The 25770-nt window shown below is 32.6% G+C and overlaps 1 protein-coding gene across 23 annotated transcripts in view; it reads left to right on the top strand.

Annotated features, from left to right (window-relative positions):
• The window catches only part of LOC135844663 (UDP-glycosyltransferase UGT5-like), a 448533-nt gene that overhangs the window by 189745 nt on the left and 233018 nt on the right, over positions 1–25770 (top strand). The window contains exon 1 of one of the 23 annotated variants that reach the window (XM_065362950.1): positions 5933–6772. The exons of 20 other annotated variants lie outside the window; for them this stretch is intronic. In XM_065362950.1, the coding sequence (XP_065219022.1) occupies positions 5948–6772 (825 nt within the window). In that variant the 5' untranslated portion in view covers positions 5933–5947. Of the gene's footprint in view, positions 1–5932; positions 6773–10419; positions 11365–25770 lie in introns of those variants that run through there. 2 more of the 23 variants (XM_065362977.1, XM_065362926.1) reach the window with 2 other exon arrangements.

Here is a 25770-nt window from a genome sequence, read left to right as displayed (position 1 = left end):
TAATCAGGGTGGGGGGGATTCGTGTTGGATTGTAAATTCATTTCATGGTTTTTTAAAATAGAATTTACTGCACTTTATTAAAAATAAACGAATTTTAATTTTTTTGCTATGAGTGTAAAATTGAGGAGTCCACGGAAAGAACCAGGCAAGTCTTTTTTTTAAACTTTTGTGTTACGGCGTTTTGAAGTATCAGAATGCTCCAATTTTGTAGTGAATTTGAATTTCATCAAAGTAATGATTGGAAATACATCACACAACATCCCACAAACACAACTTGAGGCATAGTAGGAAAAAAATGAAGAGATACACCAGTCACGAGTTGAAAAGTCACTGATTTCGTGAAAAAATCCAGCAAAGAATCGAAAAATTAGTGTTTTGCAACAACTTGAATTCGATGAAAATCTATTATCATGATGACATAATGGAAAATTTTCGCATTCTAAATAGTTAAGAATGTTGAAATTTTCTTCCTGTCGCCTCACATTTGGTCTCGGCTCATTTCTCTCCCCTCCTCTTTTTTTTAAAGGTCATTTTAATCACAAAAAATCTATTTTTTTCAAAATCATCAATTTTTTTCAAAATCTAAATGGACTACATTTTTCTACTCCTCAGTGTGAATTTAATTCATCCCTAACTCATTTTTGAAAAAAATTGACTTACCTGGTTCTTTCCGCGGACTCTTCAATTTTTATCAACTTTTTCATGAAATACGTCAGAAAGAGGTCAAAATAAGACAATTGAATAATTAAACTTTTTTTGATGTTTGGAATTGAAAATTGAATTTTTTCGAATTTTGATTTTTTTTGTGATGAGTTCATTTCATTGAGTGAAAGGGGGTTTTCAACTTTTTCAACCGATACGTAAAACTAGGGGTCAAATGGGTCAACTTCACCACTTCACTAGTCAAACCTTTTTTTCACGTTTTAAATAAAAAAATCGCATTTTTACGACATAATGCCATCCCAATTTTTCAATATGATGTTCAGGATGAAAAGTTGCTCATAATATATTTTTTTCAGAATTTTTCAGAGTCGGAACGATATAAAAACTACGTTTTGAAACTTTTCGAGCTAATTTTTCGTACGAAAAAAAGTAGCAACACTGATTTTTATGATATCACCAAAAAGCCTTTCAAAACCCCTAACTATTGGAAACAGTTCCATTTTGGTAGGTATCGGGGTTATCGAGTTATCCGCTGCTGAAATGGGTGATATTTCAAGTTCACTGAAAATTTTGACACCCCCTAGTAGCCTTTAAAAAAAGGCTAGAGGGCTGCGATTCGCGCCATTGGTCATCTTTTCAACATGTCTTTCCACAAGAAAAATTTCAAAAATTCCCTGCCCCCCGCTCTTACCATTTCTTGGTCGAATTGACGTGGAATCACCCTGATGGATTTTCAGCATATAAATTTTTTAATTCCAAAGCAAAAAAATTTCGCTGTCGAATAAAAATGGATTGCTTAGGTCAACCTCTCAATACAATATCTCGAAGCGTTTAAATTTTCCATTATAAATTATCGTAGCTTGCATTTGTGCGTAACCTTCATACTTCTTCTCTAAAATATGTACTTGTACTATTATCAGCACAAAAAACAAAGCTGGCTAATGTTAAAATGTCCAATTCGTTCCATTTCCATAAGCGCTTCGTTCGATAAAATTCAGTATGTAAATGTTTAGAACCATCGAACGAAACAAACTATGGAATAGAGTAGGGAAGTGGTTCAGTTTTCTAGCTCTCATCCAGACATTAGAGTGGTGTCGTTCTTGTTGAAAATTCACTCGCGGTAGAACTAGTCACGATGTACGCCAAATTTTTCATCATTTTCGCGTGTTTTTCATGTTCCTCGAGTTTCGCATCGTCTTACGAAATCCTCGGTATATTCAGTTTGCCTGCAAAAAGCCATTACATTGTTTTCGAGCCTTTACTTATAGCTTTAGCCGAACGTGGACATAATGTGACCGTTTACAATACGTTTCCAAAAAAGTACACGATTCCGAATTATAACGAAATCGATATTTCGAAATGTTTCCATTTACCGGATATTCTAACTATACCTCAAATGGAAGCCATGACCGTGAATGGATTCGCATCTAATGATCAACTATTCGCTTTTGTACCCTCGTACAAAGAAATTACCAGCTGTAGACCGATCATGGATTTGATAAATTCAACATCCAAATACGATTTACTAATAACTGAGAGTTTCAACACAGATTTCTTCTTGTTATTTGGATGGTTATTCGGAATACCTACGGTGACTTTCAATCCTAATTCTCCAGTTACCTTGGTAGCGGAATTTAAAGGATTATCGTATAATCCTAGCTACATTCCTCATTTCTCGAGAGGATTTCCACCCAGAATGAATTTCCTAGAAAGAGTAGAAAATTTCTTGCTCAATTTGTATTCTATGTACTCGTATAGAAAAAATTCTCTGCAAGTTTTCGACCAAATAGGTGAACGAATTTTCGGACCGGATGTTCCTCCTCTGGAAGAGGTGGCCAGGAATGTGAGTTTGTTGCTTTTGAATACGCATTTCACTCTGAACCCTGTTCGACCAATGGTTCCAAATGTCGTTGAAGTAGCTGGGTTGAATATTAAACCCGCCAAATCGTTGGATAATGAGGTAAATGTGTTTGTTTTGAAAGTTTTTTTTTTTTGTTCATTATACGTACTTTGAGTAAGGATAAGAGTTATCTTTCCTAGGTTCGTTATTTTTTGAGGTCACATTCTGGGAAGTTGAAGTTGTGCTATTTCAAATGTAAAATGACATTTTTTTAGTCTTTTCTAATTGTGCTTTGTTCGACTTGAAAATTGAACTTTTCAAGCAATGATTTTTTAAAATAAAGTAGGTACCTATACCTAAAATTGATATAAAATCCTGAGAATGGTTTTTAGCTCATATTTTGTGACATATTTTTAGTTTGTAAAAAATTTTAAAAAAATGCTTATCAAGTCAAAAAGTAGGTATGTACCTATGTACTTACATGCTTGAAATTCTAATGTAGGTAATGCAATGCCATGAGAATGAAATATTGAAAAAAAATCGTTGAAAATTCTCAGTGAACCTGGAGTAAACGTGAGTGCCAAGTCTGAGCCTCATGTCAGAAAAATTGTCAATTTACTGTGTGAGAGTCTGACAATTGTTTACCCAAAAAACCTTTGTTGCAATGTCGAGGGTAGGGAGCGACTATATGGCAAGTGTCATAGATGACTATTGAAAAATTTTTGGAACCACTATAGACATTTTTTTCATACCTTCGAGAAATTATTTGATATGTAAGTACAAAATAATAAAACAATTTTCCATCATTTTCTACCAAAAGGAAGTTTTTTTTCAACCCACCATTTCTCTTATTGTATCAAAATCACTTCTAGATCACTTAAAAAATTCAGTTTTTCAATTTTTTTTGAGATTTTGACTTTTTGAGAAACATTTGTATTTTATTGCTAGCTTGCTGGTTGGATTGGATCTAAATTGTGGGGTGGAAGGGCAGAACTTTGGTAAATCTCAAGAAAAAAGTTTAAACAATTTTTTTTTTTTTCAAAACTGCATTGATTTTTGAATTTTTAACTGTTGGGCTTTTTTCAATGTTTCTTGAAGGAGACATGCTGAAAAAAAATACTCCACCAGCGAACAAAACGCTCACCTAAACAAAATTTGAAATTGCATTGCATTTTATTGGTGGAATCCGAATGAATTCATTTTCAGTGTACTTACCCTACAAGTTTGGTGAAACTGAAAGCAGTGTGAATTCTGTGAAAATTTCTATGAAGAATCGCTAAAAAAAAGCAATACAGGTATTTTTTTTAGATTGAAAAAATTTCTGACTTGAAAAGAGGCAATTTTTTTCATTTTTTCATAATTTTAATTCAAAATGCAGACTTTTTTCTAATTTGAAATTTGACTTCGTTTTTTTTGAAGGTGGAGGAGGAGTAAGAATTTAAGTTGAAAGGGTTACGAAAATTTTGCGAAAAAGTAGCGATTTATGTAAAAGAAAATCTTTTTACACTCATCGAAAATGATGGCGTTTAAATTTTATTATTTTAATTTTTTTACAATCAGTGTTAATTTACATTGAGCTCTTATTTTGATGTTATGAAGATTTTTTGAGCTCTGCAAGGCCGCAGAAATCATTAATTTTTGAGAAAAGCCAAGGGTTCTATGAAAAAACATAATCGGAAACAAAATACATAGTAGAGCCTAAAATTTTCCATCAGTGGATTGGGAACCGATTTTTCTCCAGAGAGCTTTGTTTTTGAGATATTTTCAACTGCAGAAATTACAAATATTGATCGCGATGAAAAATTTGATTTTTTTTCTACGATTTTTTTCGTCACAGTAAGTCAACTTTTTGAGAGAAACTAACGGTTGCATGAGTAAAATGATGGAGAGCTAAATTGTAGCCCATAAAATTTTCCACCTATGAAAATATTAGACATAGATTTTTCTTCACAGGACTAAAATCAAATCTTTCCGTCAAAAATTGTGGTGTTTTGTGAGAAAAACTGAAGATGAATAGCATAAAATTTTCCATTATCGGAGTGAGAATCAATTTTTTTCCAGATGGAATTGTTCTTGAAATATTTTGAGCTGAAATTGAAACGTTCAACTTAAATCAGTTGGGACATGAAAAATTTGTAAATTTTCAACTTTGCGAATCAAAACATATTTTTTGAGAAAATTCAAGAGTTCTATAAAACAAATACCTAATTGGGGGGGGGGGTGGGTAATTCGTGTTTTAGAGTGTAAATTCATTTGATGGGTTTTTAAGAGAAATTTACTACACTTTATTAAAAAATTAAAATTCGTTTATTTTTTGCTATGAGTGTAATTTTTATCAACTTTTTCATGAAATACGCCAGGAAGAAGTCGAAACAAGACTACTGAATAAATTTAAACTTTTTTTGATGTTTGGAGAAAATTGAATTTTTTCGAATTTTGATTTTTTTGTGATGAGTTGATTACATCGTGTGAAGGGGGTTTTTCAACTTTTTCAACGGATACGTAAAAATAGGGGTCAAATACGTCAACTTCACCAATCAAAACTTTTTTTCATGTTTTAAATCAGAAAATCGCATTTTTTCGCAAACTTAAAATTTTTTAAAATCAACTTTGCAACATGTTACCATCCCAATTTTTTAATATGTTGTTCAGCATGAAAAGTTGTCCATATTATATTTTTTCCAGAATTTTTGAGAGTCGGAACGATGTGAAAACTACATTTTAACACTTTTCGAGTTGATTTTTCGTACGAAAAAAAGTGGCAACACTGATTTTCATGATATCACCAAAAAGCCTTTCAAAACCCCTAACTATTGGTAAAAGTTCCATTTTGGTAGGTATCGCGGTTATCGAGTTATCCGGTGCTGAAATTGATAATATTTCAAGTTAACTGAAAATCTTGACACCCCTTAGCAGCCTTTAAAAAAGGGCTAGAGGACTGCGATTCGCGCCATTGGTCATCTCTTCAAAAGGTCTTTCCACAAGAAAAATTTCAAAAAATCCCCGCCCCCACCCTTACCACTTGTTGGTCGATGGATTGTCAGCCTATAAATTTTTCAATTCCGAAACAAAAAAATTTCGTTGTCGAATAAAAATGGATTGCCTGTTGACCATTTATTAAAGATCAACCTCTCAATTACAATATCTCGAAGCGTTTAAATTTTCCATTATAAATTATCGTAGCTTGCATTTGTGCGTAACCTTCATACCTACTTCTTCTCTAAAATACTTGTATTATCATCAGCACAAAAAACAAAGCTGGTTAATGTTAAAAATTACCATTCGTTACATAAGCGCTTCGTTCGATAAAATTTAGTAGGTAAATATTTCGAACCGTCGAACGAACAAACTAGGTAGGGAAGTGGTTCAGTTTTCTAGCTCTCATCCAGACATTAGAGTGGTGTCGTTCTTGTTGAAAATTCACTCGCGGTAGAACTAGTCACGATGTATGCCAAATTTTTCATAATTTTCGTGTGTTTTTCATGTTCCTCGAGTTTCGCATCGTCTTACGAAATCCTCGGTATATTCAGTTTGCCTGCAAAAAGCCATTACATTGTTTTCGAGCCTTTACTAATAGCTTTAGCCGAACGTGGACATAATGTGACCGTTTACAATACGTTTCCAAAAAAGTACACGATTCCGAATTATAACGAAATCGATATTTCGAAATGTTTCCACTTACCGGATATTCTAACTATACCTCAAATGAAAGCCATGACCGTGAATGGATTCGCATCTAATGATCAAATATTCGTTTTTGTACCCTCGTACAAAGAAATTACCAGCTGTAAACCGATCATGGATTTGATAAATTCAACATCCAAGTACGATTTACTAATAACGGAGAGTTTCAACACAGATTTCTTCTTGTTATTTGGATGGTTATTCGAAATACCTTCAGTGACTTTCAATCCTAATTCTCCAGTTACCTTGGTAGCAGAATTCAAAGGACTACCGTATAATCCCAGCTACATTCCTCATTTCTTGAGAGGATTCGCACCCAGAATGAATTTCCTGGAAAGAGTAGAGAATTTCTTGCTCAATTTGTATTCTATGTACTCGTATAGAAAAAATTCGCTGCAAGTTTTCGACCGAATAGCTAAACGAATTTTCGGACCAGATGTTCCTCCTCTGGAAGAGGTCGCCAGGAATGTGAGTTTGCTGCTTTTGAATACGCATTTCACTATGAACCCTGTTCGACCAATGGTTCCAAATGTCGTTGAAGTAGCTGGGTTGAATATTAAATCGGCCAAACCGTTGGATAATGAGGTAAATGCGTTTGTTTTGAAAGTTTTTTTTGTTTTGTTCATTAGACGTATACTTTGAGTAAAGATAAGAGTTATCGTTGTAGGTTCGTTGTTTTTTGAGGTCATACTCTGGAGGTTGAAGTTGTGCCAGTTTAAATTTAAATGGCATTTAGTCTTTTCTGATAGTGCTTTGTTCGACTTGAAAATTGAACTTTATAATAACAGTGGTTTTTTCAAAATAAAATAAAATACGATTAGATTTAAATTTCTGAGTAAGGATTCGAGCTCATATTGTGAGCTATTTTGAGTTTGACAAGAGGCAATTTTGGGAAATATCCTCGTGTGCTTCTCTATTTCTATCGAAGAATATTATGTATCGTGTTCTAATTCGAATTCAACATCGATATCGAATGACGGTATGAAATATTATTCACGAATTGACTCTTTCGGGTCTTTCCTCTGAAAATTCAACACAATTCTATGAGTGAGTTCGGTGTGATTTTTGAAGAAAAATCTGCGAATGATCTGACGTTGTTTCAAATCAGAACATCGTGAAATGAAAATTTGTAGGAATACCTTGCTTAAAAATCGTGATTATCCTGCATCTATGGTAAAAATTTATGGAAATTTGTGAACCATAGCTTTGCAATAAAAACGTGGGTTTTTCCAAAAATCAAAATTATAAAGGATTAAATTTTCCACTAAAAACATGTTTACAGAAAATACGTTTTCACAACAAAAAGAAAGAATGAATGAACGAAAAAAAAAAAAATAGAAAACAACGTTAATTCCTTGTTTTGGTGCCTTTTGTTCTTGTATTTTCAAGTTTAGTGCTTTTTCATATAACTTTACGCTATTTTTGTACCTACAATTTCAAAATTATCAGTTTCTTGAATTTTTTAATTTTTTTTATCAACATTGTACGTATATTTAGCTATAAATTGGTCGGCTATGACAAACATGACAGGGCCACTTGTAAACGAGTTGTTACCATTTCGTTTTACAACTCAAAATGCTCATAAAACGTTCCAATTTCAAGTAGAACCTTGACGAATTTACTCAGAATACTCAAATATTAGTTATTTTTAGACCGAATTGAGTGAAATAATGGAAATTTTAGGTACTTCGAAAATTTAGCTTATTGATCTTATCGTGTCGTTTTTCCTCTTACTTGCCACCTTGAAGAAAAATAAGGTTAAACTCTATTTCAACCTCTGCTGTGCCCTTTAGTACCCTGAGTGATTTTTATTGAGAAATTGGGGCCATGACAGGGGGTCTGATTGAAAAAATAAGATCATATTTTTTGTGTTTAGTATTTTAGAAAAATGACATAACATGTGTTAATTTTTCCAATTTTATCCTAATTGGGGAGGGAAGTTGCCCGTTTTGAAAACGCAATATTTGGAACTGACATTGAAACTTTGTTCTAATCAAGAAATCATGAAAACCAAATTAAAAACTGAAAATAAAAACCAAAAACTCCAAAAATTAGTAGCCCTAAAATTGGAAACTGAAAATGAAAGCGAAAACTTTGAAAATAAAATGAGATGCTGCGAGTATAAAATCAAAAATTCTGAATGTGAAATGAAGAATTTTTGAAACGAAGTGCGAATCTTCGAAAATAAAATCAAAAACAAAAACTGAAAACTAAAATAAAAATCTTGAAAATTGATCCTAATGGGAAATTTAAAACAAAATTAAGTATCAGAAATCAAAATCAAAATTTTAAAAATTACCTACGTCAAGAATTGAAAATGAAATTAAAAATTGAAAATGAAACTCTAAGAACTCTAAAAATTGAATCAAAAACATAAAATAAAATAGAAAAATCTGGAAATTAAATTGAAAACTGAAAATAACATTGAAAACCGAAAGTCAAATAGAAAATTCTGGAAATAAAACCGAAGTGAATAGAAAGTAAAAACGAAAACTGATGATAAAAAATTGAAGTATGAAAATGAAATCGAAAATCTTATGAAAATAAAATCAAAAACTGAAATTAAAATTGTACAGTTTGGAAATAAAATAAAAAGCTGAAAATGAAATGGGACACTTTAAAAATTAAATGAAAAACTGACTGTAAAAAAAAAAAAAAAAAAAAAAAAACTGAAAATGAAATTGAATTTTTTGAGTGAAATTGAAAACATGAGCTCGGAAAATAAAGCGAGAGCCAAAATAAATAACTAAGAATAAAATTAGAAAAAAAATACGAGAATGCTTATAGGTAATATTTAATTGTTCAATAGTTCAAAACTCTGGAAATGAAATAAAAAACTAAAATTGAAATTAAAAAACCTCAAAATAAAATTTAAGACTGGAAAATAAATCGAAAATTCTAAAAATTAACTATACCTACCATTAAGTTTATTTTACACAATCTGTCGCATGGATAAACGAAACAGAAAATTGAAAAGAAAAATATTTGAATTAAAATTTGAATTTGAAAACCGAAAACTGAGAAACTGAAATTGAAAAAATAAAAATAAAATAAAATCAGAACCGTGGGAATGAAATTGAAAATTCATGAAAACAAAATCAGGGCTGATCATGAAATAGAAATATGAAAATAAGTAAAACTGAGAACTCTGAAAATGAAATCAAAAACTGTGAATAAAACAGAAAATTTTTCGACAATGAAGTTGAAAACTTGAAATCATAAATTTGGAACTGAAAATGAGATTGAAAATACGATGAGCTTAAAACATTATTGTATGTAGGTTAGGTATCTTAATCTTGGTTATCCTACTTGCAATATTTTTGCTCTCGTTTTTGTTTTAAAAAATGATAATTTTATACCTAATTATAGGTGCAATTTGGTCAGTTGTTTTCTCAAGTGAGGGAAAAAACTGAAAAATTCTCCTCCATGTCTGAGCTATGCAGCTCCATAAAATTCTTGGAATGATCTATGTATGTGCATAATTTTTCCGATGTTCATTGTTCACTTCAATGAAAACAATACGCCTCTCTCCTCAATTTGTCAATGGTTGGCATTTGTAATAAGGTTCGAAGAATCTACATTTTGACTATTTTAGAGGGGAGATGGAGAATAATGTGAGCTTTTGAGCTTTTCTGATTCAATTTCGCGACCTTTCTGCACGCATGCTCTTACATAATTTTTGATTTATCCAAAAAAAAAAAAAAAAATGACCTTGTATCTCGTATACTTACCTAATTAATTTTAATTTTTTTCCTTACATATTTAATGATTCATCTTCCCAACTAAAGTACTACTTAGTTCATTAAAAATCTTATTTTATTCAATTTTAAAGACTTTTTCTTTCCCTTCCATTTCCAAAATTTGAAAGTTGGAAAAATTCCAACTAGGTGATGAAATCTCGTAGGTATATAAAAACTAATGAATGCATTTTTCGAATTAATGTCGTAGTTACAGTTCTCATTTCTCATCTTATGAATCATGATTATTCAATAAGTATTAATAAATAATAATGATAATGATTCATTTTAAAGGTAAATGTAGATTAGATACTAAGTAAGCAATAAGTATACAGGTAGAGGACAGACGTATCGTAAATAAATTCCTGCAACCATTTCGCAAATCTTTGCATCGCTTTGATCATTTTTATGCGTTATCTCCCACTTCCCCTCATCTTATCGATGTGTTGTTGTACAGATAAAGCAATTCTGTTCACGAAGCTCGATTTCACCAGTTTTCTACCTAATGATATGTTTCATGCGCATATTTGTAATTTGAATCGAACATTAAACGTTGATTTTATTTTTTCGAAAATCCCATCAGTCTTACAAGTGTCGTTGTTGCATAAAGTATTCGCCATGTTCTCCTCGGTCTTATATTTTGCGATCGCCACCATCCCTTTCCTTTTCGGTTTCGGGTCATCGTACGAAATCCTCGGCTTATTCGCGTTCCCTGCTCGAAGTCATTACGCAGTTTTCGATCCTCTACTCGTCGCTTTAGCTTCTCGTGGACATAATGTGACCGTTTATAACACGTTTCCGAAAAAATACTCCTTGGCGAATTATCGCGAAGTGGACATATCGCATTGTTTCCATTTACCGGATATTTTAACAATACCCCAAATGCAATCCGGTGCCACGAACGGATTCGATAATCTCGATCAAGTGTTTAGATTTAAACCATCGTACGATGAGATAAAAAACTGTAAACAAGTAATGGAATTGATGAATACGACCACGAAATACGATCTAGTGATCACTGAGTCTTTCAATCACGATTTTTTCCTATTATTCGGATGGCTATTTGGAATACCTACCATTGCTATGCATTCAAATTCTCCATTCACTTGGACAGCTGATAACAATGGACTGCCTTATAATCCCAGTTATATTCCTAATTTTATTAGAGATTTTCCCGTTAGAATGAATTTCCCAGAAAGAGTCGAGAACTTGATGTTGAATTTATACTCTCTTTTTCTCTATAATCGACATCTGAATGTTTACGATGAAATGGCGAAGCAAATTTTCGGCCCGGAAGTGCACCCTTTGGAAGATGTGGCGAGGAACGCCAGCGTGTTGTTTTTATACGAGCATTTCAGCTTGAGTAGTCGTCGACCAATGGTCCCTAATGTAGTTCAGATTGCAGGGTTGAATATTAAACCAGCTAATTCCTTGGATAAGGTACCTACTTGATAATTGTGTTAATAATGCGATACTTTTTTTTTTTTTTTAGAAATCGAGTTTATAAGATTATCCGGTGTGAACGTGATAATATTTATGTTCTATTTTAAATTTATGGTGTTATGTGGGTTAATTGATTGGAATGGTATTTTAATTAGCACTTTTTATCCGTTATCTTATCCGGTAATACGTATTATTTAATCGAATTAACTAGTAATTGAGAAAAAGTTCATAGTGTGTGTTGTATATTTGCGAGTGTTTAATTGAGAAGTGAAAACCCAAACAAACACTTTTTAAATCTCTGCGATAGTCTCAAACGAAAAGAGGAATAGGGAGTCGAATGCAGGCTCGTACTCGGTTACTTTTCAAATAAGTGAACAAATTATTTTATTTTGTCAACATTTCCAAATAGGTAGTCTCGTTTTTTGCGAAAAATGCCAAAAAGTATTCATTTTTTTTCCTATTAATATTCCGGAAAATTGACCAAAGAAAGCCTCCCATTTTCCACAAAGATTGCGAAAAAGTAGGTACCATTTTTTTTTGCCAACTATTGCCTATTTGTGTTTTTTAATTAAAACTTTCTGTTTTGCTTTTTACCAAAAAATGTTCATAAATTCTCGGTTATTTGTAAAAAATTCCAAAAGTTCTATTTTTTTCCAAAAATTGTTCAAAAGTGCTCATTGACAAAAATTTTAGCTTTTTATTTGCAATTGAGTTCTCGCTTTTTTTTCTTGAAGTTGCTAAAAATTACAAAGAAGAAAAATCACACTTTTAGAAAAAATGTAATTTCTTCGCCAAAAAATTGTAAATTTTTTTTATTATCCAAAAAGCATGCTGAGGTTTTGGCCAGAAATTTCCAAAAAGTATCGCTTTTTGCTAAAATTTAAAATTTACAAGTTTTCTTTTTCTCAAAAAAAAAAAAAAATTACCAAGTATTAAGAACTTGAGAAAAATATCAAGTTGCCAAAATTATGTAAAACTATCAAAAATAACTCTCTGTTATTCGGTCAGACTTTTATTTTTATTCGAAATTAAGTCAACTACAGCAAGAAATACATTATGATTTTAAACTTTCCTTGGCGGAAGACTTCGCCTTCCCCTCCCACTTTTAATAAATTTTCTAAAAATAGTCGTATTTTTTTTCAAAAAAAATCCAAAGTCTTGGATTTCTTCAAAAATTGTCCAAAGGTCTCACTTTTTTCCCCAGAAATTGCCTGAAAACCATTCCTTTTGTTAAAATTGTCAGTCTCGTTTTATTTTGCTGATTTTTTTTTTTTGCCAGAAATTACAAAAATCCTTGACCTTACTTTGTTGCCAAAAATTGTCAAAAAGCCTCGATTTTTCAACCTAAAAGTTTCTATTCCAATTCGTAATGTTCTGTTTTTTTTTTGATTTTTTTTCTGCATTAAAATGTTTTGCTGGTTACTTTTCTCATTTCTGAGCTTTTTTGGATGTCCAAGCCTCTTTTTTCGGTGCAAGGGCGCTGGGGCTTGTAATGGTCCTGAATGATAATTCAAAAAAAAATTGCAAGGAATTTGATTCGAATCATATTTTTGTTTTTTTTTGACGAGAGAGGGGGAGGAGGGATGCATATTGCTTATTTTTTTTGCATTGTGTCGTAGATAACTAAGTAGGAAATTTCTCTTCCTTGATTTTATTTATTCCAGTCAATAATTGTTGCAATTACTTACTTATTTACATGAGTTCATTATTATTATTATTTTTTTTTTTGATAAGCATAAATTACTTACGGTAGATTAAGAGAAGAAAAGTTGGAGCATTTTGACCACATTCAGTAAAAACATTTATTTTGAATTGAAATTCAATTTGAAAAAATTGTAGCTCCGGAATTGCCCCTGCAGAGGAGATATCAGTCCTTGAAGGGGGGACACATTTGAAAAAATCATGTTTTTTTGCTCTAGCTCCCCTCCCAAGCCATTGTTATCACAATCCCAGATCACTTTTAGGATTCTACTGAGGGGTTGAAAATTTGGTAATCACTTACTTTTGGGAAAAGTGTTTGGAATTTTTTTTCCTCAAATAATTATTTCGCATCAATAATATGAGCCAAAATATCGAAAAATATACAGTGTTGCCAATTTTTAGGTCGTTATTGCCCATTTCAGAACACTTAAAAAATTTGTCAAGTTTTTGGCTATTTTTCTCGATTTTTTTAAAAGTGCCCAACCATGACCAAAAATTGGCAACACTGCGTTCTAAAGCATTTTTGCATTCTCAGAAATGGTACTTTTCGATATTTTGACCCAACATGAGATATTTGAGAGAAAAAAAAATCAAAACACCAATTCACTCAAAAATATGCGATTTTGCAAATTTTCAACCACTCATTGTCAGCAAATCCCTAAAAGTGGTCTTAAATTTTGACGACTATCGGCATCGGTCTAGGTTGACGTAGAATCTCTAATACTATTTTTTGGGGATGGACCATTTTTCCCAAAACAGGCTGGGTAGGAGCTAGAGCGAAAAAAAATATGATTTTTTTGAAAATGTCACTTCTTTGAGTACCCATATTTCTCCTCCATGAGCATATCTGGAGCTAAAATTTTTATGAGTTACTTCCTACTCAAAATGAAGGTTGCTACTAAATTTGGTCCAAATTCTTCGATCTCGAGGAGGGCTTAAGGATATAAGATCATGTGCAAAAGAGCTCGGATTGCCATTCCATTCGCTAACATTATTGTTTTTGTTTATTTGTTTCAGGTGAGTACAAAATATATTTGTTGAAAGAATAAAATAACGTGATGATGAGTAAGTCTTATTTTATGATTTCGTAAAAATTTCATTACTAATCGTTGAATTGAAATTCAATCAGCCAATTTTTTACTAACCCTTTAAAATTCACTGCATCCTCTCCTCTTCTACTTTCCTTGAATCAAGCAGTTTCCAAAAAATGAAATATATTTAAAATACATAATTATAATCCACATCTAAGTAATGGGGAGTATTCTTCATTATGCACATCGTAGGTTCTGATAATAATAATCCTCAGAACATAACTAATTATCAAAATAATTTATAAACAACTAAATTAGATATCACGCAGTACAAAGTGCCCAAAAATTGATAAGATTAATATGTGGCATGCCATTTTTTCTTGTTATTATCTATGCAATAGAACAGACTGTAGAGACTAGGGACGTTTTCATCATTCTTAACGCTTTTGTACATTCGTGATTTGAACATCATTTATACCTAACGCTATTCGTGTATTTTAAAAAGAAGTGTTGTTGAACTTGAAAGTTAAAATGAACTCAAAAACTATTATGTTTTACTTTAAACTGATCGTGATTTTAAATTCGACGAGTTTCGCATTCGCGTATAATATTTTAGCAGTGTTACCTTTGCCATACAGAAGTCATCATGTGGTTATGAATACTTTACTGATTGAATTAGCTGAAAAAGGACATCACGTCACTGTCTACACAGCCTTTCCAAAACCTTCCAACGTGCCCAGGTTCAAAGAAATAGATATCAGTTCGTGTTTTCCAATCGAATCTACGTTTAGTCACATGGAGGAAATTCGATCTCTGAGCTTATACCCGGTTAAAAATTTAATCAATTCGTTTAAATACACTCCGGATTTTAGCGACTTCCAAAAATGCTCAGAATTTGAGAAATTATTCCGGACGAATGAAAAATATGATTTATTTATCACGGAATCTTTCATTAACGATGGCATGCTGGTGTTTTCCCATAAGCTCGATGTACCTTTTATCACGTTTACACCGAATGTGTTATTTCCATGGTTGTCGAATCGTATGGGTGAACCGGATAATCCTGCTTATGTATCTCATTTCTTTTTTGGAACCTCCCCCGAGATGAATTTCATCGAAAGGGTTCATAATTCGGTATTGTACGTGGTGTCTTTTTTGGCTTACGATTATTACTCGAGGACTGCTTCGGATGATCTGTTTGGAAAGATGTTGGGGGTCGAGGCCCCGTCTACGGAGGATGTTACGAGGAATACTAGCCTCATGTTTATGTATACGATTCCTGGGATTTTTCCTAGCGTGCCTCATGTACCTAATGTTGTCGATGTGGGTGGTATGCATATCAAGTCGCCTAAGAAAGTTCCTGAGGTAGGTAGCTATATTATGTATTTTGGTTCAGTTTGTTTGTTTTTTTTTTTTACTTTTATATTGATTCAACGTTGTATGGACGAAGATTCGTAGATGGTAAATTTCAAAATTTTTCATGCTAGAAATTAAAGACTAAGAGATTACCTGAGGGTAGTTTGTGATAATTTGAAAAAAAATCGAATTTGAGCAATCAATCACTTTAGAAGTTGAGGATTCTTCAAGACGAGTTTGAAGATATTTGGATTTTCTGAATCAAAATTCAAAGATACAGGTGAAAAGTCAAAATTAAAAGCCAATTGATAAAAATTCGCTATCAAACGTTGTCGTTATCATTTGAATTTTTTTCGCTTCCATGAATTTATCAACTCCCTCAAGATGGATTTGATACCCTAGAACACAGCTTTTCATTCCTTTTTTGACAAATTCGGGTACTTCGACGGCTTGCAGGAAAAAATTGTCACTTTACGATAATTCTGAAATTCGTAAGTCAACTTCAGATGTATGTGTCGCCTACCTTCAAGGTTGAAGGGGCAGCGGAAAAGTCGTTCGAAGAAAAATGTATTTGATATGAATTTCTAACCATGAGGGTGGAGTTTTTGCCCAAATTGCGAATTGGGAAAGGACTACTAATAAAATTTAACAAATTTTATTCTGAAAACTTTTTGTGCAACAGTAAAATTTTCAAAAAATTATTAACGTTGGTATAAAGTTGGATAAGTACCTCCATTTACAATTTTTTTGAACATTTTAAACCAATTTTGAACATTAATAACTTTTTGAATTCCGACGATTGAGATAATGAACGAATGATAAGTAATTAAATAGGTATCATAAATTCTATTCTGATTATTACTCTCTGTCTGAAAATTAAAAAAATTATTCTCAAATTTCATGTAGGTAATTTTTAAAAATTTGTGAGCAAAATTCAAATTTTAAACGTCTTATAAAAATGGTTAATCTTTGAATGTTTTCGACAATTTGTGAATTTTTTGAGAAAAAAAAAATGTCCAACTTTTAGAATTGATATCGTGGGTCGTTCTTAGTTTCGTCATTTTTTCAATACATTTCTGTGTGTTCAAATTGGAGAACATTTTTGGAAGTTGAGGGAATTAAAAACATTAATTATTGCGTCGTTTTAGACTACCTATCTCTAGTCTAATGCATCGCATCGTATAAGTAAATTCTCGTGTAGAGCCAAGTGCATATTACTCGTACTTGACATTGAACTATTCAGTTCGTGTTTCTACGCATGTTACTCTTGCGATTTCGATCTTTTCTATAAGTAAAACTTGTCGGCGGCGTGTCGAATAAGAGGAGTGGTAGAAGTACAAGGTACAACTCAATAATTGCCTCTGTGACGTCACATTGACATTATAGACCTACATGAATTTACATAATATACATAGTTGTTAGTTGGCGTATTTATCTCTAAGAAGTCGGTCTGCTCTGTTCGTAGGTCTGGTCTGTGTCTGTAGTCTGTCTGTACTAATTTAGTTTTCTGACGATTGGTGGCGTGGTAAAGTAATAAAATAATGGTCAAACGTTTAAATGAAGGTCGACATTGACCTTGCTGAACGCAATCACGTGCTTGTGATGCAAACAAAATATCAACTTTGTACGATAGTAGGTAACTACATAGGTACATATATAAATATTGTTCTTACAGGTTTAGGAAGTTAAGTATTTGAATAATGTCAGGCTTTTGGAATGACCAATGGGAAAGGGTTACTTTTTTCCGTACGTGAACGATTTTTTTTTTGTCAAATCACCTTCGTTTGTAGCGAGATTTACGTAAATGATTTACCTGCATGAAAATTTCAATTTTGACAATTTCTTCTTGTACGTGATGCATATAAATATAGAATATAGAATATAAAAAAAAAAGTTCTAATTTCTCTCCTTGAAGGTGTTTTTTGAAATAAAGAAAAAAAAGTAGTAATTAACGAAACGAATACATACTCTCTAAGATAAGCAAAGTATTCAAGTGCTAAGGTGTAGATATAAAAGTTGTTAAATATTTAATTTGATAATAGGCACTTCAAGTTGTTTATCTTGGCATTTCGCGTGTAAATTGTGTAGATTTTCAGATGTAACAATTAGCCCAACTAAATTATTTAATTACCTTGCAGTGATGAAAAACTGAAACTGCATAGTTAAAAATTGAAGCTGAAAAAAGCAAAACTAAAATTTAAGTAGGTACTTAGTTCGTACAGAAATGAAGAAATTAAAACTAAAACTGAAAAAATTGAAAAAATTGAAACTAAAATTATTTAAGAAGATAGTTTATTTTTTCCAAAAAATTTCCAAAATATTTCAAATTTGATGGAAAAGTAGGTAAGTACGTAGAACTATCACTAAAACTAGAAAAAAAACTGAAACTGAAATGAAGAAATTGAAACTAAAACTTGAACTGAAACTGAAATGAACAAAACTGTAACTAAAAACTGAGAACTGAAACTGAAATGTAAAAGTTTTGCATCACTGCTACTCTGAGAGATGTTTTATTTGTTTTAAGAAGGTGTTTTCAAGTCCATATTTTAAATTAAATCTCAAAATAGGAATAATGCAAAATAATTTTGACTTGATGCTTGAGCATAAAAAAGCACAGTTGTCACAATATTATGAACTTTCAATTTGAAAAGGGTGTACGTACTTATAACGATTTGTGATTTTTTATTGTACATATGTGAGGGCGCATACGGAAAGGGACCTTACGACCAAAAAATCAATTTTTTATTTCTTCGCCAAATTTTTGTAGGGACTCTTTAAAAATCGAGTAGAACCCTCCATAGGCCCCAATTTTTATTATCTCATCAATTTTTTTTACTTTTAAGCGAAGCATGCATACATTTATCATTCATAATAGTTGAAAAATGACGCAAAAAATTTGAAAAAAGACGTAAAAACGCATAAAAAATGAAAATTTTACAAAAACTCGTGACTTTAATAAGACACGAGTGGAAAAAATCATTAAAAAAATTTTCCGATAGCGGAACTCGAATCGAAGACTTTCGGCAAGGTACATACACCTAGCCACCGGTATCGATTTATGAAATGTATTTTTTAACAATATATAACTAACTTTAATGTGAAACTATATAAAAAACACAAGTTGAACCAAAAAACACTGCCACAATCAGCAGCAAACGATTTTTATCAAAACTAATACCCTAAAATTCTTGATAATATCAACAGAATTGCTCACTTTATCAACCTTGTAGTGCCTAATTTGGCCAGTACAGGTCGTTGGAGGGCGTGTGTGAATGTGTGATAATGTATAGGACCTTCGAAGTTGGAATAGCCATATGTAATCATACCTTAAAACAAGGGAAATAATGCAAAACAAACCCTCCTCTTGTGAAATTTTACTTTTGGTCGGTAGGTCCCTTTCCGTATGCGCCCTCACATATATGAGTACTTAAAGTATTGGAAGATGTGATTTGCAATATCCCTAATTGTATATTTTTAACCCCCCCCCCCCCAATATAAGCACTTATTACTTATCTACACACCCTTGGACTTGAAAATGTTTGACTTTTTAATAAAAAAAATTGAGGTCAAATGGGCTCAACAAGACAAGACGTAAGGACAAATTTTTAATGTTTAGGCCAATGTGCAATTTTCCTGGCGACGAGAGCTAAAAGTTTAGAACATTGTTCATTTGATTTATTTTTTTATTTTTGTTTATTTTATTGATTTATTTTTTTGGTTCAGAAGATTGTTGATTCTAATTAATTATGCTATCTTGTATTTTTAAATACTTAACTAAATCATTTTTTCAATAATTCTCCGGCTTGAGAAAAATGTATTCCTCCTCAATCATTGATAGTGTAGTTCAACATCATGAAATATTATGATTGGAAACAACGAATTCTGCTCAAGCAATTTTCAAGATGTACAACTTAGTGACTTCTTCATGAATGCTTCAACATTATGAAATGCCAGAGACAGCTGCAATTTGACAGTGTAAAGCTTTTCAAAGTGGTAGATAAGCCTATTTCGATACTTCTGCAGAAAAACAATCGTACCACTAACCTTTTGTGGGATGTAACTATTTGTTGACAAATATCGAGAAAGAATATCAACTTCAGCAGGAATTTCTCAAAACATTCAAAAGTTCAGAGTTGTGGTTGAACAACAGTTGAAAGCTTTTTACTGAATCTCAAATCCCCTGAATCCTGTAGTCATAAGCTGGACACAATCTCATGATTGTAAACCTCGACTTCTGCTCGTGCAATTTTCATGATGTAGAACTACATTATCTATGATCGAGAAGGGATAGTGACTTCTTCATGAATGCTTGAACATTATGAAATGCCAGGGAGTGCTGCAATTTGACTGTGTAAAGCTTTTCAAAGTGGTTGATAAACCTATTTCGATATTTCTGCAGAAAAACAATCGTACTGCTAACCTTTGTAGGATGTAACTATTTGGTGACAAATATCGAGAAAGAATATCCACGGAGTGATAAACAGATTTGATGGGTGGATTGTAGATTATCTGAACTTATGTGCTGTTAAAAGCATCTGTGTTCCTTTCAATTCTTGTTTCTGTCATTTCAAGCCTACTTGATAATATTTTCCATATTATGTACTTTGCGTATTCATGCTCTGTTTTTTCGGGTTTTTATCGAGACAAGCGAATCAAATTTTCAAAAAACTGCTCTGGTCCACCATTTTCACACCTTTCATGATTTCATTTTGTGAAGGGTCTACCATCAATATGTTTATCCAAAAATGGAGCATGGGTCCAATTTTTTTATTCCAACTTTTTTGAAAATTTGCCCCCCAAAAAGGGGTGGGGTGTTCTTTGGGGATATGCTTTCACACATTCAGTACACCTAATGATACAATATCACTCAGTTCCATGATTGACCTCATTGGGGTTTTTGCTTTCTCGGTTTTCAAGGAAAATTAAATAAATTGGTACAGCTTTTACGAGACGGCTTTAAGGGGCTGGGGGGCAAACTGTGGGTTAAAGTGATGCTTGTGATGATCTAATTCAGGAAATTAAAAGCATTTTCACACAACATCTCAGGATTAGCCTGGGTCTTTAAGGGTTAATTCTTTTTTTGTGTGTGGGAGGGAAGTGGTGTTGCCAAGGGAGAGCGAAAAGGGCAATTCCCCCCCCCCCCTGCGAGCGAAAATTTAAAATAGAATATGCAAAAATAGATGTTTTTTCGTTTTTTGGACCATTTTTCGAAAAATTTTCGATATTGCTTCGCTTGAGCAATAATTTTATTTTCATTTTCATAAAATCATCACTCACATCACGAAATGTTTCAGAAAATTACCTCTTAATTTTGATTGTTTATGCCTAAAAATCTGGGTTTGCTCTCTCCTTGAGAGAATCCTGGCTGCGTCACTGTGAATGGGAGGGGGGTCGAGTGGAGAGTTTTCTGAAAATTTGGTTGAAAAAAATTTGTATAACAGTTGTGATTTCTTCAAAAAAAAAAAAAAAAAAAAATATCCGTTAGATATCATGTGTTAGAAAAAGTTTCAAGTGTCTTCAATTTTAAGCTATCACCGATAAGGTTGAACAATAAACATACCTTACTGACTTGAAATTTTCAATTTTTTGTACTTTTTTCTGAGATCATTTGGCCAGAAATTTTTGTTAAACTCTATCAAATAATAAAAAAAAATTGAAACGACCATAGTGGGCCACAGACCATCTCTAAAAAGGCGATAATTAGAGTTCGACCCTCATCGATGTGCAGCATGTCGATTAATATGTTTTCGAGGTCGTAGGATTCGAGTCTGTGGTTATTTTTTACTAGTGGTGGAAAGTGAGGCGTAGGGAGATAGAAAATTCCAGATTGTGCTTATATTATCGTGTAATGTGTCGATTGGTATATTTTCGAGGTTGTAGAGTTCGAATCTGAAGTTATCCAAAACATCGAAAGATATAATTTCCGGAACTTGGGAAATATATTTCCTGAATGCAGTAGTGTCAATCTTTTGATGATCTTTGCCAAGTTTAAGGAATTGCAAAAAATAGCCAAAAACACATCTTTTTTTGGCTTTTGAAATTATTGCAAATAATAATTAAAAAATTGGTACTACTAATTGTTTAAAATTTAAACAATTAGTAGTACCAATTTTTTAATTATGTTTCTGAAACTGGGAAAATATTTAATATTTTCCCAGTTTCAGAAACTATATCTTTCCATGTCTTGGCTTAATTAATGTGAAATATTTGAGAAGAAAAAATAAATTTTCGACCGATCAGTGAAACTCTAAAAGTGGCCTTGGATTTTGATAGCAATTCCCTAGGTCGATACAGAATATCAAATATCTACTGAACTGGGTCATTATACACAAAACACGTTGGATTAAGAGCTAGAGTGGAAAAATCATGATGTTTGAATATTCCACTCTTAGAAGACCCACATCTTCCATCTAGGGGCACTTCTGGAGCTTACTAAAATTTTTCTTGATTAGGTAAATTAACTTTTAACTAAAAATGAAGGTTTCCTCTAATTTGGCCAAAATTTTCCGACAATTTTCCATACCAAAGAACTAGGTCTTTGGGACATAGACGGATTTGTTTTTAAAGTAACGATGCCTAGTGCACAAAAGCTTTTTTCTACAAAGACGATAATTCCTTGTACATTGATAAAAATAACATTGGTATAATAGTAGACTTCCTATCATGCAATTATGCCTTTCTTATTCGTAAAGAAAAACGTCTTTCTATTCTCTCAAATCAAAATCAAATCAAAATAACCTTTATTAACGGACTTTACATAAAATGTTACAGAATAACTTAAAATAAATGTTTACAATTTACTCAGCTCCGCTATACCCGAAATTGGGCAAAGGACTCTTGCAAACGTGCCCACTCGTTCCTCACTAAAGTTAGTCTGCCAAACTGTTTGTGCCCCAAAAACCTTCTGAAATCATCTTCCCATCTAGCCCTCTGCCTACCTGCTCTTCTTATTTTGTGTCCCAAGTACCAAAAGGTTACTTTATGGGTCCACCTCCCATCCCTCATTCTCCCAACGTGACCTGCCCAGTTCCATTTTTTTCTCCTAATCAAATGAAGCATATTGAGATTGTGTTTTAATTTTGTTTTGATAGTTCTTATCTTAATTTTATCTCGCAGTTTTACGTTCAACATTGATCTTTCAATTGCATTTTGAGTTACCTCAATTCTTTTTGACAATTTATTTGTGAGAGCCCAAGTCTGGGATCCATATGTTAGGGTTGGGACGACACAAGAGTTAAAAATTTGGCTTTTATGATAATTTGAAAATGGACCTTTGAATATGTGTTTGAGAGACCAGTACTTTTTCCATGTTAATGTGATTCTTCTGTTTATTTCTTTTTCTGTACTGTTTTCCAGAGCTATAATTTGACCCAAGTATACTGCTTCTGTTACCTTTTCTATTTTTTCATTTCCTATTTTTATGTTGGTTACAGTGTCCCTAGTCAGAATTTTCGTTTTAGTCATGTTAATATTAAGCCCTGCTTCTTTTCCTACTTCATTTAGGTCACTGATCATCTGTTTCAGCTCTTCTATGTCCTCAGATACCAGGGTTACATCGTCTGCGAATCTTAGATTTGTAATTCTTTCCCCTCCTATTAATATTCCTTTGTTTTTCCACTTCTCCTCAAGTTTCCTGAAAATGTTTTCCAGGGCACTGATGAAGAATATTGGTGAGAGTGGGTCTCCTTGTTTTACCCCTTTTTTGACAGCAAAATATCTCCCTGTTTTATCTGTGATAATTCTTGTTCTTAGACCTGAGTACATTTCTGCTATTATTTTTGTTAGAATTTTTGAAAGGCCCATCTGGAGCAGAGTGTTTACTAGATAATCGTGCTTAAGGGAGTCAAAAGCTTTGGCAAAGTCTATGAAGGCCAGATGTATGTTAAAATTATATTCGTTGCTTTTTTGTATAAGTAGGTTTATTGTATGAAGATGGTCTGTTGTTGAGTAATTTTTCCTGAAGCCTGCTTGTTCTATTGTTTGTTGTAGGTTTAATTGTGTATGTACTCTAGTTTCTATAAGTTTTGAAAAAATTTTTGATAAAGATGTGCTTAAAGTTATTGGTCTATAGTTGTTGATATCACATTTTTCCCCCTTTTTATGAATCAGAATAATATCAGATTTTTTAAAATCTTCTGGTATGACTTGTGTTGCTAGAATATTGTTGAAATATCTTGTTAGTCTTTTAGCTAGAAGTCTCCCCCCAAATTTTATCTGTTCATTTGAAATGAGATCATGACCAGTTGCTTTATTATTTTTCAACTTTTGAATTACTTGTTCAATTTCCTCAATTAAGAATTTTGGCTCTTCTTCATCTTCAATAGTTATGTTTATTGGTAGGATGTTACCATCTTTTTCATCATATAGGTCCGAGTAGAACTCTGTTGCTAACTGGTTTATTGCTTCCCTATTATAACATTTGTTACCCTTCTTATCTGTTAAGTATGTAATCCATGGCTTTCCTGGAAGTAGTTTTTTCTTAATTGTTTTTGTGCTCTTTGTACTGTTCAAAATTTCATTGATAATATTAGCTTTTTTCCCATAGTTGAATTCTTTAAGTTTTTTCTTCACCAGTTTGTTTAGCAAATTTAGCTCAATTTTCTCAGTTTTTGTCTTGTTTTTAACTCGTTTCATTCTTTCTCTCTGATTTATTAATGTTTTTAGCTCTGCTGGTAGGGTGTTTGATTTTTGTCTGGTTTCGTTAGAGGTGATTCTTTCCGTAGCTTGCTTTATAATTTCAGTAATTCTATTTGTGTGGTTGTTTTCGAGCAATCTGGACAGTTCTAGTTGGTAGGCCTTTGAATTATGTCTGTTGATTTTTGAATGGACTGGTTTTTGATTAAAATGTGATTTTTTTGGTGACGTTTTCATATTTAGATCGCATGAAACCAGTCTATGGTCAGAGTTATAATCAAAATTTCTAACTTCACAGTTTTTAACATATTTTACATCGTTAGATGAGATAATATAATCTATTTGCGTCCTAAACTCGTGATTTGGAGCTTCCCATGTCCAAATTTTGCCCTCCCTTTTTTTAAATTTTGTGTTCCAGATACCCAAGTTAAATTCCTCACAAAATCTCAATAATCTCCACCCCCTCTCATTTCTTTTTCCATAGCCATATTTCCCTATTGAGAATTCATCCATATTTTTACCTTTACCTATCTGACTATTCAAGTCTCCTATAATGAATGTATCTTTAAGCTTATTGTTTCCAAGTATATATTTCAGCTGATCATAGAATCCCTCAATCTCTATCTCGCTTGAGGCTGCCGTTGGAGCATATACTTGTATTATTTTTATTTTTTGATTACCTATTTGAACCTCTATTAGTCCCATTCGATCAGATACTGGTTGGAATCCTACAAAATTTTTAATGATATCTCTATGAATAAGAAATCCTATTCCTTTTTGTCCCCCAGCACTATCAGAATGAACCACCAAGTGGTTATCTTTTGTATTTTTAATTGTTACATTAGGACGACGAACTTCAGACAAACCTAGTATATGGATTTTACTCTTTTCAAATGCTTCTTCAAGTTCGATCATATTTTCCTCTGTTTTTAATGTACGTACGTTTAGAGTGGCTATTCTTAATGGGACGTTTGCTTTTTGGTCTTTCTTGCCCTTGGTGACCAATCTTTCTGGGCAAGCGGAGTTCGATTCTTATTTGTTACGAGCATTCTTCGACTTGTTGCGCCTCCTATTACCCAACTGGGATAGGGTCATTGTTGCCTGAGTTTTGGATCTGAGGCTTACTCCTGTAGTCTGTGGCTGTTGGATAGCATCTGCTCCTTGATGGGTATGTTTTTCTTCATCGTTTTCCTCCTGGGTAGGAGTGGGTAGATCCTCTTCGGTTGTTATTCTTTTACTTGGGCCATTTTCCTCTTCCGTGATATATACTTTCCCTTCTCTCGTCCATGCACGTTCTATGAATCCTTCTGCTTTCAAATATCTTGCTTTTTTGAATAAGGACTGAGTGTGGGGTGCTAAATGCTCATTTACGTAAATAGGTTTGAGGCGTAATCGTTTAGAATTTTTAATCAATGCTATTTTCTTGTGTCGATTGTTTAAGCGTACGATTATTGGTGGTATTTTACCCTTTTCCGTTTTTAACCTATGAGCAATGCACACATCGTGATCCGTAAGATTTACTTCTAATTTGTTGGCTGTTTCTTTGACGATATCCAATATGTTTTCGTTTTCTTCTTCAGGTATGCCACTGATTACTACGTTATCTATTCTACTATATTGGTCTAGATCGTTTACTTTCAGTGTAAGCAGCTGGTTTTGTTTGGTTAGATTATTTACCTCG

The sequence above is a fragment of the Planococcus citri genome, chromosome 4 (assembly GCF_950023065.1).
Source record: "Planococcus citri chromosome 4, ihPlaCitr1.1, whole genome shotgun sequence".
Lineage (NCBI taxonomy): Eukaryota > Metazoa > Arthropoda > Insecta > Hemiptera > Pseudococcidae > Planococcus > Planococcus citri.
This window is presented reverse-complemented; position numbering and strand designations above follow the sequence as displayed.